Source organism: Nuphar pumila, chromosome 11, assembly GCF_984573655.1.
Source record: "Nuphar pumila chromosome 11, dmNupPumi1.hap1.1, whole genome shotgun sequence".
Classification (NCBI taxonomy): Eukaryota; Viridiplantae; Streptophyta; class Magnoliopsida; order Nymphaeales; family Nymphaeaceae; genus Nuphar; species Nuphar pumila.
Window position 1 is genome coordinate 118,228,775 of NC_143259.1, and position 17,700 is coordinate 118,246,474.

At 38.5% G+C, this 17,700-nt stretch overlaps 1 protein-coding gene across 1 annotated transcript; it reads left to right on the top strand.

Annotated features, from left to right (window-relative positions):
• The first annotated feature begins 361 nt into the window (after nucleotides 1-361).
• On the top strand, nucleotides 362-14,717 carry LOC149823105 (hexokinase-1 protein). The gene is made up of 3 exons (XM_089980555.1): nucleotides 362-492; nucleotides 1,646-1,725; nucleotides 14,442-14,717. The coding sequence occupies exons 1-3, from the start codon at nucleotides 382-384 to the stop codon at nucleotides 14,512-14,514; spliced, it is 264 nt and encodes an 87-aa protein (XP_089836681.1). The 5' UTR covers nucleotides 362-381; the 3' UTR covers nucleotides 14,515-14,717.
• The last annotated feature ends 2,983 nt before the right edge of the window (nucleotides 14,718-17,700 follow it).

The window sequence follows — 17,700 nt, forward strand, 5'->3', positions numbered from 1 at the left end:
TTTTTCATATAAATGTAAATCTGTTTAAGTTGGGTTCCGTAATGTCCACAATGAACCAAATATAACTTGTTTATATCCTATGTTTATTCGAGTTGCAAATGAAACAAATTAGATTTTTTGTTACTTATTTTTTTAACTTTATACTTTGAAAAAAGAGAGGCTTAAAGCCCGGCTAGTTAGGGGCAGCCTCAATAAAGATCTGATGGTTGATCACAAGAGAAATGGACTTGCGGTTTTTTCCAATTAAAACTACCTCTCATACCAAGCTCAAATCTGAACCCGAATGAGTTTAGTGTCAGGTCAGGTCCAATTGCTGGACCCGATTAAAAAACAGGTCTGTTTAAAATCTGACCCCGATTAGAGAGAGAGAGAGAGAGAGAGATGACGTCCAGGCCCGTCCCAAGGCGGGAGAGTCCGTGGGGTCTGCCGGAAGGTGAGACTCGTGAACCCAAGGCTCACCGCTGCAACGATCGAGCCGAGGACGTCATCCAGGTCCTTCCTTCTCCTTTTCTTCCCCCCCTCACTCTTCCCTTCACCCCACCTTTTTTCCTGTTTCTGTTCGTTAGAAAAGATTAAATTTTATGAATTCCATAAACCCCAAATCACAGAGAACCCATTGCCCCCCTTTCTTAAAAAAAAAACGAAATCATGGTTTTTTATGTTGAGCGAGCATTTTGAAGTTGATATAATTTCTTGTTTCTTCTTCTTTGTGTTTTAGTTTTCTATGCTACTATTGAATCAGAAGGGGTTGATGCATTCATTCCCCTTTCTTCTGGTTGACTTTAGTTACGACTTATTTGCTCGTTGTTATCTCATATTGAAGTGCAAACATTTGGGTTCTCGTCAATTTATATTTTCTGGTTGTTTTTATGTCGATTCGAGGCTTCAGTGTTGTTTTCGCGCGCGTGTGTGTGTGCGTGTGTGTGTTTGATGTGGTGTCCACGCTTCCTCGCGATGCATATGGTGAATTCATATTCTATTTTAATTTAATTCGCCTTTAGTGCAATCTCTGGACCACAATTATTCATTGATTCGTTTCTGTACTGGGACTTTAGGCTGCAAATGGAGAAAACCAGGTGTAGCCACATTAGTTCGAGTTCGAATGGAAGTGCAATAAGCCAATCGTCTTTTGAGCTTTTCATCCTTGAGCTAAAATTTTTCATTCTTGGCTTTGGATGCGAGCTGCAGCAGTAGGCGTCACTAGGAATTGTGGGAAAATGGCTAGGAATATGTGGGGGTATGACCACCTCTCCTAGTTACTAGTAATATAGGCCGGGTGAAGGCATTGGATAAAAATGGGATGTCTAGTTTTCTAGATGCAGAGACATGGAACTTAACAACATCAACTTTGTATTTTTCGCCTTCCAGTGAAGAGTAAACAATTCATGCATGGCAACATCAATTGTAGCATTGGCATCATCTGTTGTTTATGTGAATATTCATTTGCGAGTCCAGTTTTTCTATTGCTCTATTTAGGTAACGTTTTCTCGTTTTCACTTTGTTGAAGTTCACTCGTTATGTAAGGTTCTGTATTTCATGAATAATGAAATTTTTTTGTGGATGAATATTTCTTTGCCTATTTCATATAGTGCTTCATATATAGGTAGTTATGTGTAGGCCTCATTTATTCTTAAACCTTGTGCAGGCTTGTTTTGAAGGAAATCCATTTAAAACAGTCCCAGGCCCTTTCAAGCTTTTCTGGAGATGCATGCGTTCCAAGCCTGGGTATGTTACCATATGGGATACCCAATTTTTACTTTGGAGATTTTACTGCCAAACTTCTAGAATGTTCATTATGAAGATTATATTTGTTTTTCTACAATTTTACTCCATCAAGCATAATGGGGCAAATGGATATGATCATGTAGCTGATAGATGTGCTTATTCGTACAGGGCTTGATTTTTTTTGCCATTGGAACTTTTAATCATGGATTAAGTTTGTTTAGACAGAGTTTTTGTTTTATAGAAATTGATTAGTAGTCCTTATGATAACATCCATATGCAAACATTAAAGTGTTTGTAGTACTTGAAAGTAGGGGTGGGCAACGGCCCTGGAGGCCCCATCGGCCAAGCCGACCCGGCCTGCCATGGGCCGGGTTTGGGCCATGATTTGAAGCCCAGGCCCGTTAGGTATCGGGCTGAAACCCGGCCCGCCGGCTATCGGGCTGGCCTGATGGGTTTGAGTTATTTATTAATTTTTTAATACAACAACAACAACAACTACGCCTTCATCCCAAAACAATTGGGGTCGACGATATGAACCAAAAAAGAAAATCATTCTGGGTCTTCCACATGAATCCTTCTCCTCCAATCATTTCTATCCAATGCCATGTCCTCGGTGAGGTTCAAAGCACTCATATCCTTTCCTATCACCTCCATCCATGTCTTCCTAGGCCTACCCCGACCTCTTTTAACTAATATATTTTCCCATTTCTCCATCCTTCTAACTGGAGCATCATTAGGCCTTCGCCGAATATGTCCAAACCACCGTAAACGATTCTCTCTCATCTTATTTTCAATGGGTGCAACACCTATCTTCTTACGTATCTCCTCGTTCTGAATCTTATCTTTTATTGTATTTCCACACATCCATCTCAGCATACGCATCTCAGCTACACTCATTTTTTGAATATGATGTCTCTTGGCAGCCCAACATTCCGTACCATATAGTAAAGCGGGCCTAATAGTCGTCCTATAAAACTTTCCATTCAACCGCAATGGCATTCTACGATCGCACAATACTCCAGTTGCACTTTTCCATTTCATCCACCCAACCTTTATCCTATGATTTACATATCCATCAATTTCTCCATACTTTTGAATGATAGATCCCAAATATTTGAAACAATCATCCACCGATATTTCTTGCTCACCAAGCTTCACTATACTCCCATCACTACTTTGTTGCTTACTAAACCGACATTTCATGTATTCTGTCTTACTCTTACTCAACTTAAAACCTCTTGCTTCCAATGTCTGTCTCCATAATTCTAACTTAGCATTAACCCCAGCTCTAGACTCATCAATCAAAACAATATCATCAGCAAACAACATACACCACGACACATTTTCTTGAATTGATCTCGTAAGCTCATCCATCACTATAGCAAATAGGAAAGGGCTTAAAGCAGATCCTTGATGTAACCCAACCATTATATTTATTAATTTTTTTTTAATAATATAAAAATCGTGACTTCATGCGCAAGATTCAAAAGAAAGAAATTGCAGAGGCTTTGAAGAAAATGAAATCAAGAAGGGCAGTTGGCCCAGATGGTATACCTATCGAGGCTTGGAAATGCTTGGGAGAGAAAGGTTTAGAATGGTTGACAAATCTTTTTAACTTGATTTAGCGTACAAATAAGATGCCTAATGAGTGGAGGAAGAGTACTTTGGTGCCTTTATATAAGAATAAGGGTGATATACAAGATTGCACAAACTATCGTGGTATAAAACTCATGAGTCATACTATGAAACTTTGGGAGAGGGTGATTGAGTCTAGGTTGAGGAAGGTTGTCATGATATCGGAGAATCAATTTGGTTTTATGCCTGGAAGATCAACTATGGAAGCTATACATCTTCTTAGACAACTTATTGAAAGATATAGAGAGAGGAACAAAGATTTGCATATGGTTTTTATTGATTTAGAGAAGGCATACGATAGAGTACCTAGGGACGTTCTCTGGTGGACAATGATGAAGAAAGGTGTTTCTCTCAAGTACATTAGTATAATTAAAGATATGTATGAAGGAGTAGTAACCAATGTCCGCACTTGTGGAGGGGTGACAACCAATTTTTCGATAACGGTTGGGTTACATCAAGGATCTGCTTTAAGCCCTTTCCTATTTGCGATAGTGATGGATGAGCTTACGAGATCAATTCAAGAAAATGTACCGTGGTGTATGTTGTTTGCTGATGATATTGTTTTGATTGATGAGTCTAGAGCTGGGGTTAATGCTAAGTTAGAATTATGGAGACAGACATTGGAAGCTAGAGGTTTTAAGTTGAGTAAGAGTAAGACTGAATATATGGAATGTCGGTTTAGTAAGCAACGAAGTAGTGATGGGAGTGTAGTGAAGCTTTGTGAGCAAGATATACCGGTGAATGATTATTTCAAATATTTGGGATCTATCATTCAAAAGTATGGAGAAATTGATGGAGATGTAAATCATAGGATAAAGGTTGGGTGGATGAAATGGAAAAGTGCTACTGGAGTGCTGTGCGATCGTAGAATGCCATTGCGGTTGAAGGGAAAGTTTTATAGGACGACTATTAGACCCGCTTTACTATATGGTACGGAATGTTGGGCTGCCAAGAGACATCATATTCAAAAAATGAGTGTAGCTGAGATGCGGATGCTTAGATGGATGTGTGGAAATACAATAAAAGATAAGATTCGGAACGAATTGATACGTAAGAAGGTAGGTGTTGCACCCATTGAAAATAAGATGCGAGAGAATCGTTTACGGTGGTTTGGACATATTCGGCGAAGGCCTAATGATGCTCCAGTTAGAAGGTTGGAGAAATGAGAAAATATATTAGTTAAAAGAGGTCGGGGTAGGCCTAGGAAGACTTGGATGGAGATGATAGGAAAGGATATGAATGCTTTGAACCTCACCGAGGACATGGCGTTGGATAGAAATGATTGAAGGAAAAGGATTCATGTGGAAGACCCAAAATGAATTTCTTTTTTGGTTCATATCGCTGACCCCAATTGTTTTGGGATGAAGGCGTAGTTGTTGTTGTTGTTGTATAAAAATTTAAAAAATTAACTATTAGATAGTAACTTGGATCACAAACAAAGCACTTGCAGATGATTGAGTTTTTTTTTTCAATCATATCTTGAATTTGTACTGAATATTGATTATGTTTTAAAATTCATCGACCTCCAAAGAATTTCAATTGCATGAGACACCATGATACCATATGATGGTGCACACTCTTGTTTGCATGGATCTAGCCACAAAATGTTGGATCTAACTGTACCAATGTGTTTAGCATGATCTATTTATCATGGTACCAGGTTTAATCATCTCTGCCGTAAGACTCAATTTCAAGATGGTGAAAGATCATCTCACAACTCATGAAGATGAGAATGGTTTAAAAGTAGCCAAAGAAATCAAGTTGGGTGAACTTTAACACACGGAAATAGTACATAGATCATGCTAAACATGATCCAAAGGTTTGTTTTGACTTTTGGTGATTAGATCTATGTAAACCAAGGGTGTACCAACTTAAGTTATGGACATCCAGTACCATATATAATAGACTCTCTCTCTCTCTCTCATAGTTGCAGGTGTTCTTCTCCTAGCTTGTTTGCTAAAAGAAATGCTTTAAATTAAAGTGATTTAGCGAAAAAAACTTGAATATTTCTTTTATTTTGGATTAGCATTACTTAAGTCTTTTGTCATGAAGTTTTTGTGCGATATGATATGAGCAGTTGATTTTTTTACTCTAAAAAACACACCAGAACATTAAAATATGTAATCTGATGTATGTTTTCTGCTGAGTAAACCATGATAAACACATTTATAGGTTCAGATTAAGCAGAAAAACCTGACATTTTTGTAATTTTATGGAGAAATTTCAGCAATAGTCATTGTACATTTCCCATAGCTTGTGACAATTAATGGATGAAACTATCATATCATTCTTATGTTTGTTAGTGTATAAATTTGTGGTGAACTGTGAAATGAAATGAGGATCTTCAAAACACGAACTAAGATTCATAAGAAAAGTGTCTTAAAAGGACACTTAAGCATAACCCTTAAAAGGGTATAAAAGGAAACAAAAAAAGAATAAAATATATTCTTTATTGAAGCTGGAGAACCTAATGCTTAAGAAGCATTGGAATACTTTTACAAGAGGGTCTGCACCCCTATATATACAAGTTTGAAAAAGGGAAGAAGAGGAGAGCTCTTAAGGAGCTCTCCTTGTAGCCGTTGGAATGGTCCAACAGTTATAAATGTAACCATTGGACCATTTCAATAGTTACCTTTCTAGTTAAGTTCCAAGTGGAACTTAACTAGATAAGGTTAGTCTAGTTCTATTAGAACCACTAAAAAATACAAAAATAAATACAGAAAAATGAAATAGAATTACAGAAAATATAGATATAATAATAATATTTATATTATTATTATATTTATTTTAACACTCCCCCTCAAACTTACGGTATAATGAGCGAAAGTTTGTCTAAGAGGAAGTGAAAACGAGGAGCAGCGAGAGGCTTTGTAAAGAAATCTGCTAACTGATATTCTGAAGTAACATATGACAGATCAATTGTCCCATGTAGATATTCCTCTCTTACGTAATGACAATCCATTTCGATGTGTTTGGTGCGTTCGTGAAATGTTCTGTTACTTGCAATGTAGATCGCACTTTTGTTGTCACAACACATTTGTGAAGCTTTTGTTGCTTCAGCTCCCATGTCAGCAATCAAACGTCAGAGCTAAACTACTTTCATGGTCGTGGTTGTCATGGCTCTGTATTCAGCTTCAGTGGATGATAGAGAGACCTTCTGCTGCTTTTTGCACCTCCACGAGATTAATGATTCACCTAAGAAGACACAAAAACCAGTGGTTGAGTGTCTGTTGTTGGGATCACCTCCTTAATCAGCATCAGTATATGCAATTAAATCAAGAGAGGAGGAGGAAGACAAGAAAAGTCCTCGTGAAAAAGAGGACTGAATGTATCTGATAATACACATGATTGCTCCCATATGAACAGAGGTGAGAGCGTGCTGAAACTGACTTGTTGTGTGAACAACATGTGCTATGTAAGGATGGCAGTGGGGCGGGGGACAAGGTTTCCACCCCCACCCAGCCTCAAAATTTTATCCTCCACCCCCGCCCCGCCTCCGCGGCGGGAATGGATTTTATCCTCCACCCCTGCCTTCATCCCCGTTTCATGTCCTCCACCCCCGCCCCGTCCCCGTCCCCGCCCCGTCCCCGTCCCCGTCCCCGTCTCCGTCCCCGTTTCATGTCCTCCACCACGATCGACGCAGTCTGCGCCCGGTATGCCTCCTCGAAGGCGGAGTTGAACCGCCTGAAAGCCCGCCTCGCGCTTTCGGCATCGATCACCACCGGCATCTTCGCCATGGCCGCCACGACCTCGCTCCACGCCATGTGCTCGTAGTTAGCGACGTACTGCCGAAGCTTCTTGGTGTGCATTCTCACCCAAGCGTCGCCGAGGACGAGTCGGAGATTGGAGCTCTGCACCTTAACGATGATGTACTGAAGATTGTTCGTAAGGAAGAGGTAGGAGAGGGGTACGTCTCGGTAGAGCTCCGCCCTCCCGTCGAGCTTGCAGAGGAGGCTGAGTATGAGGGTGGAGGCCTCCCCCTGCGACGGCCAACGGTGGTCGGCGATGGCCCGGCTACAGTGATAATGCAGATGGGGAAGGGGAAGAGGCGACGACCCAACTCGGCGGCTCTAGGGTTAGGAAATTAGGGAAGGGAGTTAGGGTTTAAAAATATAAAGGGTTGGGGGCGGGGATGGGGCGGGGCCGGGACGGGGATGGGGCGTGGCCGGGCCGGGCCGGGACGGGGATGGGCCGAGGCCAGGGCAGGGATGGGCCGGGGCGGGGCGGGGGAACGTGCCAGTCCATCCCCGCCTCCACCCCCGGACGGGGATGGATTTTAACCTTCGTCCCCGCCTCCATCCCCGTTTCATACCCTTCATCCTCGGTCCAAACGGGGCGAGGCGGGGCGGGGCCCCGCTTTCCCCCGGTCCACTGCCATCCCTAGTGCTATGTTTGGTCTGGTAATGAATAGATAGGAAAGTGCCCCGACAAGCTGTCTGTAAGGGGTAGGATCTGCAAGAACTCCATCATCAACCTTCATTTTAACATTGACAACTTTTGGAGTGTCTACTTTCTTGTCATCAGTAATACCAAACCTGAAAACAATATCAAAAGCAAATTTAGTTTGGGACAATAATTATCCTCTAGTAGAATAGGCAACTTCAATGCCTAAAAAATATCTCAATAAGCCTAAATCAGTCATTTCAAAGTGAGATTTAAGAAGTGTTTTGATCGTTTCAACTCTCTGTTTATCGCTTCTGGTGATGATCATATCATCCACATAGAGAAGAAGCACAATGATTCCTGCATCAGAATTCTTAATAAACAAAGCAGTGTCAGTTAAACAAAATTGAAACCCAATATCAATCATAACACGACTAAATCTATCATACCAAGCTTTTGGTGCTTGTTTAAGTCCATAAAGGGTTTTTTCTAAGCGAAGGACTTTACCCTTAGGAATATTGAGACCTGGAGGGGGTTCCATGTATACTTCTTTAACTAGCTTTCCATTTAAAAATGCATTTTTGACATCCATTTGGAAGATGAACCATTTCTTGATGGAGGCTAAGGCAATTAAGGTTCTGACTGTTGTCATACGAGCTACAGGTGCAAAGGTTTCTTCATAATCAATGCCATATTCTTGGGCATACCCTTTGGCTACTAATCGGGCTTTATATCTTTCAAGAGTGCCATCACCCTTGGTTTTAATTTTATAAACTCAACGACATCCTATAGTTTTCTTGCCCGGAGGAAGATCTTGAATATTTCATGTAGAAGCCTTTTCGAGTGCATCTAATTCAGTTTTCATGACTTCTATCCATTTGACATCATTTTTTGCTTGAAGATATGTAGATGGTTCTTCATATGAGTGAATTAATGCAATGACTGCCCTATACGTAGGTGAGAAGGACTCGTATGACATAAACTTTCCTGGAGGCCTCGAAACTCGGGATAACCGTCTAGTTCGAATGTCAGAATATCTTTTAAGTGCACAGAAAGATTAGGCTCTCGTCGCCTATACTAGTGTCTCTATGAATTTCTTCATTGTCAACATTATGATCAAGATCAATAATTCCTTGATCATTATCAAAGTTATAGTCAAGATCATATTCATCAGATTTTGATGTCAGATCTAACAAAAAAGAGTACTCAATGACTTCCTTTGGTTTTTCAAAATCAAAGAAGCTCTCCTTTTTGAGAAAGGAAACATTTCTAAACACATAATCTATTATTTTTTAGGTCAAAACACCTATAACCTTTTTTATTTTCAGCATACCCTAAAAAGGCACAAGGAATCACACGAGGAAAAAGTTTATCATTTTTGTCGGTAAATATGAAACACTTGCATCCAAATATTCTGAGTCTAGAGTAATCTAGAGAAACGTTCATAAGTTTTTCAATGGGAGTTATATTTTGCAAAGAAGAGGATGACATTCTATTAATCAGATAGGTGGCAGATAAGGAAGCTTCTGCCCCCAAATTCTTTCGGGACTTAATTTGCTATTAATAAAGTCCTAGTAGTTTCCATAATATGTCGATGTTTACGTTCTGCCAACCCATTTTGTTGAGGTGTCTATGGACATGACCTTTGATGTGTGATGCCATGTAAATTAAGATAATTTTTAAAATCTGTGGATAAAAATTCTCCCCCTGAATCTGTGCGAAAAATAGTAATATTATTTTGAAACTTGTTTTTAACCATATTATGAAATGTTGGAAAGTATGAAAATACTTTAGACTTATGTTTAAGAAAGTAAATCCACGTATGTCGGGAAAATTCATCGACAAAAATAACGTAATAAGCAAGTCTTCTTTTAGAAATTACTGGTGCGGGACCCCAAACATTCGAGTGTACTAATTTAAGTGGTCTTGAAGAGATAAAAGTTTTGTTCTAAAATGATAATTTTTTCATTTTGCCAAGAATACAATCTTTACAATCAAATGATTCAGAGTTACAAATTTTTTCTAGATTTGGAAAATGTTGGATTTTGGCTACATGTGGTTGACCAAGCCTTTTATGCCACAGTTCCAACTCAATTTTCTGAATGTTATAGCAAAAGGCATTCTTCGGCATTTCCAAAAAATCCATGTAATAGAGTCCTCCTTCTCTATGGCCTTCCCCAATCAACTTTCCTGACTGACGATCTTGAACCCAGCAACCATGAGAAGAAAATGAAATATTACATCCATAATCAGATATTTGAGATACAAATAAAAGATTTAAATTTAATTTGAGAATATATCTAACTTCTGGGATAAAATTTTTTTTAGTTTTATGAATTTTTTCAAAATTTCATATTCCTTCTATTTCAAGAGAAGTTCCATCAGCTGTAAAAACTTTTGACACACTTTTTTATTTTTAACACATTCGGATAGACTTTGATTATTTGGACTCATATGGAAAGAAGCATCAGAGTCAAGGAGCCAAGGAAAGTTACCTGGATCGGAAAAAGATGAGGCAGCTGCGCCAATTGAAGCTTCAGATGAAGATGAGGCTCCTTTGATGAGAGGTTGGAGAATCTCCATTAGTTGAGCCATGAAAACTGGTGCATCCTGATCTTTGAGCTCCGATCCAGCAATCATAGCTCTTTTCTCTCTCAACTCCTTAAGCTTGGGACATTGTGGCCTGTAGTGTCCAGGTTCATGACAATGATGGCAAATAACCTTTTTCTTGTCATAGTCACCACTTTGTCGGTTAAAATGTTGAGGTTTATAAGATCGTACATGATTCCTCGGTCTAGATACAGCTAGCACTGAATCATCTTCAGTCTTTGGAGTATTCTTTTTTATTCTGTTTTCCTCCATAGTTAATTCCTTTATAGTATCGACAATAGAGGGAACTTTTTCCCGATGAAGAAGGGCCGACTTAGTTGACTCGAATTCTGGTCTTAGACCATTTACAAATTGATAAAAGTGTTCCATGTCAAGTTGCTTTTGCCGGAGCTCAATGTCCTCAGGACAATGCCATTTTGGCTCTAAAATAACCAATTCACCCCAAAGTTTCGATAGTTCATTATAGTATTCACGTATAGTTTTATCACCTTGGGTCATTGATGTTAAAATGTAAACTGTAATATATATATATATATATTATTTAATATTATTATATTTTCTTTTATTATTTTCTTTTATTTAAGTCGCCATTTTGCCTTCCAAAATGAGGCGGCTTGTAAGTACGAGTCTGATTCCCCGGTCTAGATACAGCTAAAACAGAGTCATCATCAACTTTTGGAGTACTTTTTATAAGTCTATTTTCCTCCATAGTGAGCTCTTCTATAGTATCAACAATAGAAGAAATTTTTCCACGATGTAAAAGGGTCGATTTGGTGGATTCAAACTCCGGCCTTGGACCATTCACAAATTGATAGAAATGTTCCATATCGAGTTGCTTTTGGCGAAGCTCGATGTCTTCGGCACAATGCCATTTGGGCTCAAGAAGAGCCAACTCTTCCCAAAGTTCGGACAACTCATTATAATATTCTCGAATAGTTTTATCTTTTTGAGTCATTGTCCGAACTTTATCTTGTAAATTGCATACATGTGCAATATCTTTAAGGGAATACATGTTTTTGAGGTATTCCCAAGCCTTATCGGCATGCTCAAACTTAGCTAGACTAGAGCATTTTTTAATGTCTATGCTATTGATGAGCCATGACATAATTTTTGCATGCCCTATCCTCCATTCTTTCCATTTCTTTTCATAAGTGGCTAACACCTTACTCTTCTCTTCTTCCGTTAGAGGAACCTCTTTATCACTCTCTTTTTTGGTAAGAGATAGTTTAGGTTCCAAATCGGAACCATCCACTATACCCCATAAACCTTTTCCCCAAATGTGGTGCTTCATAATCGAAGCCCACATTACATAGTTAGTATCATTTAGCTTCATAGGAATGATGGTGATCTTATCATTGTCATCCATCTTTTACAAGGGTAAGAGAGGAATAAATAGGAGGAGAGAGAGAGAAAAATAAAAAGAAAAGAAAAAGAGTAGACAAAGGAATAAGAGAGGATACAAAACCAAATTTTTTTGTAGCACAAGTTCGCCTTTCTTCAAACAAATCTTCTTGAGCCAAGAACAAGGTGATGAAACACCTTTTGTAAATGTGGCACGAAAATCGAGGCGGAAGCACTTCAAGATCTAAGGATTTCGTAGCTCTGATACCATGTAATGAAATGGTGGTCTTCAACAAATGCACAAATAACTCACAAACAAGTGTCTATTGGAGACACTACAAGCATGACCCTTGAAAGGGTATAAAAGGAAGAACACTTGAAAAATAAATAATACTTTATTCATGAACAAAATGCTTAAGAAGCATTGTTTTACATTGAAGGGGTTTCACCCCTATATATACAAAAAAGTGGAAGAGAGAGGAGAGCTCATTTTGAGCTCTCCAAACGAGACGTTGGATTCCAACGTCTCTTAATATAGCTGTTGGACTACAGTCCAACAACATTTATTATTATAGCTGTTGGACTATAGTCCAACATCATTTATTATAGCTGTTGGACTACAGTCCAACAGCTATTTGCACAGTCAAGTTCCAACAGGAACTTGATTGGATCAAATATCTAGTTTCTATTGAACTAGATGCTAAAAAAGAAAATAAAGAAAAATAATAAAAGAAAATATAATAATATTAAATAATATATATATATATATATATATATATATATATATATTACAGTTTACATTTTAACACTCCCCCTCAAACTTACGGTACAATGAGCGAAAGTTTGTCTAAGAGGAAGTGAAATCTGGGAGCAACTAGAGGCTTGGTGAAAAAGTCTGCTAATTGATATTCTGATGTAATATATGGCAGATCAATTGTTCCATGTAAGTATTCCTCTCTGACATAGTGATAGTCCATCTCAATGTGTTTAGTGCGCTCATGAAATGTCCGGTTGTTTGCAATGTAGATCGCACTTTTGTTGTCACAACACATCTTTGAAGCTTGTGTTGCTTTAGCTCCCATATCCGCTAGCAATCGTCTGAGCCAAACAACCTCCATAGTGGTGGTTGCCATGGCTCTGTATTCAGTTTCGGTGGAGGAAAGAGAGACTTTTTGCTGCTTCTTGCACCTCCACGAAATTAAGGTTTCACCTAGGAACACACAAAAACCAGTAGTTGAGAGCTCTCTTTGTAGCCGTTGGAATGGTCCAACAGTTAGAAATGTAACCGTTGGACTATTCCATCAATTACCTTTCTAGTTAAGTTTCAAGTGGAACTTAACTAGATAAGGTTAGTCTAGTTCTATTAGAACTAGACACTAAAAAACACAAAAATAAATACAGAAAAAATACAGAAAAATAAAATAAAATTACAGAAAAATATATATATAATAATATTATTTATATTATTATTATATCTATATGTTTTACATTTTAACAAACTGTTGATGTTCACAACAGCATGGAAGTCTACAGGTCCCCTTTTCTCTCTTGATGCTTGTGTGGGGGGTAATACATCCGTGCTAAATGAAACATGCTAAATGTTGGGCATGGTCTCTTTTTCGTCATGTGTTTTTGATGAAAAAAATTATAATTGAAGCCTCAAAAATTTTCAAAAATTTTGGACCGTTGATTTTTCAAACCTTATAAAAACCCACTCATGTGTCAGAATCAAATGCTTCAAGAGCTGATCCCTATAGAATCAAGTACATAGATAATTTAAAAATAAAATGAAAAAGCCCAAAAAACCCATTTAGCATGTTTCATCTAGCATGGATGTATTACCCCTTGTGTGTGTGTGTGTGTCCATGCCAACTATCGTCCATTCTTACAAGGTGTGGGTGGACACATGCCATCTGATCTGTGAAGATCTCGCAAAAAAGGTCTTTCGCGACACTCAGTTTGTGACCATCTGATCTAATATTTTGGATGGCACGCATCCATCCACATCCTTCACATGGACAGCATTTGCACAGGCATTTATGTGAAAACCTATTCACATCGTACTTTTATGAGACATTTTCATTGTTGATTATCATTGTTGCAGATATTGCCATTCTGTTGAAAAATCATGATGTTAATGCTGGAAAATGAAAACCTATTTAAATGGTGCATTTATGTGATATTTTGAAGATATCGTGATAACAAAAATATTCTTGTTACTATTGCAATGCTAATGCAATACTATCATTATATTCTTAGGAATGTTTCTGTTTTCTATTTGAAATAAGAGTTATGCTAATTTTTAATATTTTAAAGACGTCTTCTGTCCCTTCTTTTTTCAATGAAAATTAATAAAACATGTTCTTTTCTTCTTCTTTTTTGTTATTTTATGTTTTTCACATTTCTAGATGCTGAAATCTTCTCAAGATTTATTATGTATCTATGATTCCTGGTATGTTGCCATGCTGAGAATCTCAGACTTATGTATGTGTGCATTTTCATTTTTTTTTTCCGTAAAAACATGTTAACTACAATCCTTACCATTACTGTGTGGCATTGGTACACCTTCCCATGCATTCATCTCTAAGATGGACGAAAACAGTAGGATCACACTTACCATGCTGGACCTTTTATCCTTGGATGGTTCTGGAATATTTATCTAATGCTGTTCTCTAATCTGAGGCTGTTACCTTCAGATGATATTGGGGGTCATAATCTGATCTTGCGACCCTTTAAATTTTATGCAGGGAAGAACCAACTGAACCATTTTACTATCTGCAGCTTGATCCTCCAAAGAGAGAAGATCCCAAGCTCAGCTGAATTTTTTAATAAATGTGCCGGTTTAGTAGCTGAAGCCAGGAAGAAGTAATAAGAGAAGAATAAACTAAATCCGCAGTTTGTCTACTTTGCTGAGTTGCTCCAGCATTTAGCAACTCTTTGCTTTGCAGTTTTGTTACTGTGATAAGAAAGATCTGTTAATAGTTCTTGGTTTAGTCTTTTGATTGATGCTTTTCTCGGGCTTCTGCTTCCTGTTTTCTGTATACCGTACGTGGTTGTGAGTTATTGTGGACAATGGCCTTGAGAGAATGATGGGCTTCTTTTTTTCTTTTTTTTTGTGAGAAAATAGGATAAATCCCTAATTGGTCCCACCCTATGGAGTGGTAAACACCGTGAGAGTGGACCAGCCCCATAGTGCAGGTGCTATGCTATCTACATCTTAAATGTTTTCACTAAAAAAGTGCCTCTTATGCACACTCTAGTGCTGAAGAGTGTGAGTGTGTGTGTATGTATGTATGTGACAGAGAGAGAGAGAGAGTTACCTACTCTGTTAAGTGATGGTCCCTGCTCGTGACTTGGGGGTGATTGTCCCTGCTTTTATGGCCTTCCAACATCGTTAGCCACTTCCACATATATATTACCAAATTGACTCGTCGATCTGGTTTCATCTTATTACCAATCCAGTGGTTTGTCCTTGCATTTACTATCAAGTTGTACCACATGGCTGTTGAATAATAGGACTGTCAACACAAACCGTCCATGATTTCTTCAGTTGTTTCATGGCCTCTTTCCACCAAAGCCATTTACCTATGGGTTAATCTAGCATCATCTGTTTACCATCCAGCAAGTAATAAGGATTTATTAGCTGAATCTGTCGCACACCAGCCCTTAACTGGAAATGAACCGTTATATTTATGGAAATTTAACTGGAAATGAGGAATCCGTTATATTTATGGAAATTAAGGTTGCGTTTGGATTTAAGGCTGACTGTTGGATGTGAATTCTCAAAAGAGTGAACTGTGAATTCAAGTAATCGCAATAAAGAAAAACAGCAGCAGATGGGAAAGCACAATAACCTCTTATATGGTGGTAATATGAATTAGAGCAGCAGTGAACCGGTCTTGTTGGAATTCATGATAAAAGGAGGAACTGGAATCTCGTGGAATGAACCTCCAAATAAAGCAAAAGAAAAAGGTGTTATCTTTGTATCTAAAAATACCAACTGGGTCTCCTCTTGTCTGGCAGGAGCAGTTAGTGCACGTCACCTTGTGTTGGGACGTTACAAGTTCAAGCCCCAAATTGTATGATTGTATAACTGGTAGGAGTCTTCCTAACCCCATCTTTCTTGTCGAAATAAAAAACACACCTAAATGTAATACTTACTGCTCTGGAAGAAAAGAGAAGCATTCAATGCAAAATTTTGCAAAACTATATATATATATATATATATATATATATATATAGAGAGAGAGAGAGAGAGAGAGAGAGAGAGAGAGAGAGAGAGAGAGAGAGAGAGAGAGCTGTGTAACCCTTAGGTGTGCAGCTGCCAGTGGAAGGCTGCTGAGCGTTGAGCCTCCATCATGGGGCCGTGATAGAGGCACAGCCTTTTTTGCCGCAAAAAATGCTGAAAACAACATTTTTACCCAAAAATGCTGCTGCTAAATATCATTTTAGAAAATAACCAATGCATCCCTCCTGAGGTGTTAGCGACACTTTAAAGCATCGCTACAGGCTCAAAAATGCGCAAAAACACATTTTTACAGTTTTTGAGTGCTGGCCTTCCATCACGGGGTGTGATGGACGGCCAACGTGATCCCACCGGTAGTTGTGCACCTACCACTTTTTATATTGATTTTAGAAAAAAATAGAAACAATCTTTCTAAAGTTCGGTAGGCACGGGGAAGGCACAAAAAGCGTTACTATAGATTAATGGGTAGGTGTCTGACGCTTTTTGTGTTTATTGTGTTCCTACCACCAGTCGAGAGGAGTTTTGATTTTTCAAAAATCTGACCTTTCATGTGTTCTGCACGATCGATTTGCTAGGAAATCACACTTAGATAATGTTTTTTTTGAGAAAAAAGAATATTTTTTAAGCATTGAATATTTTTAAAAATTATAAACAGCTAATTTTTTAATCTTATAAAAACCTAACTTGGTGTTAGAATTGGACAACCCAAAATTCGATTTTCATAAAATCAAGCATGTAGATTACATCTGTATGGTCAGATCTAAAAAAAAAAAAACAGAAACAATCTTTCTAAAGCTCAGTAGGCACAAAAAGCATCAGGCACCTGCCCATTACTATATATATATATATATATATATATATATATATATGTTCGTACAAACTAGTCTAGATCTCCATTTGTTTTGATCCAATCAGACCTCATAGATGGATTCAGCATGTCCAAAATAGTGAGGATTGGCCTTTGAATATTGTTTTTATGAAAAAGCCTGATTTTAGGACCTAGGAAAGTATTGCACATTGATTTTTGAAGCTATATAAAAACCTATCTACCTATGTGACATAAATTCCCATAGATCAGACCTGTAAAGTTAGTTTCATGAAAAAAAAAATAGAGAGGCATTTGTACCTAGAAATAACTAGAAAGTATATGGTGCTGTTTTTTGCAGAATCAAACTGTACATGCGCGTCCGTATGCACGCTGTCCGCACAAAGGCAATGTAGGGATACAGAACCTTTACGTAAAATTTTCGTAAACTGCATCCTTGCTTCTAAGATGAGCAATTATTGAAGGGAAGCGAACTCCGTTGGGAAATCTAGTGCGCCAGTCCTTGACCTTCTCTGCTTGTTGTCAACGGTGAATCCATGGTCTGGGTGTACCTGTTGGAGTTGGAGGACGAACAATTTGGACAATGAGATCGGGAGGTGAGGTCCCACCAACAGCTTTCACTTGGAACAGGATTTTCAAATTGCAACGCAAAAGCTTCGTATCTTCTCTAATGTGTGCGGCCGTATCTCAGTGAAAGTATCCATCCATCTTTGATATATAATCGGTGGCTGGTGCGCACTGCGTTCATTCTGGGGTGTAGGGCTTCTAAACTAACTGAGCAGCTCGTGGGACTCGGTTTGTCACAAACTCGTTCGTGATCTAGGTTAATTGGCCCAGCCACATGCAGCTCGATCGTTCAACTTAAACCAGTCGAGCCAGTGCACTAGGTTAATTCTGGGGTGGCGCATCGCCAACTGCTCAGAGAATGATGGCA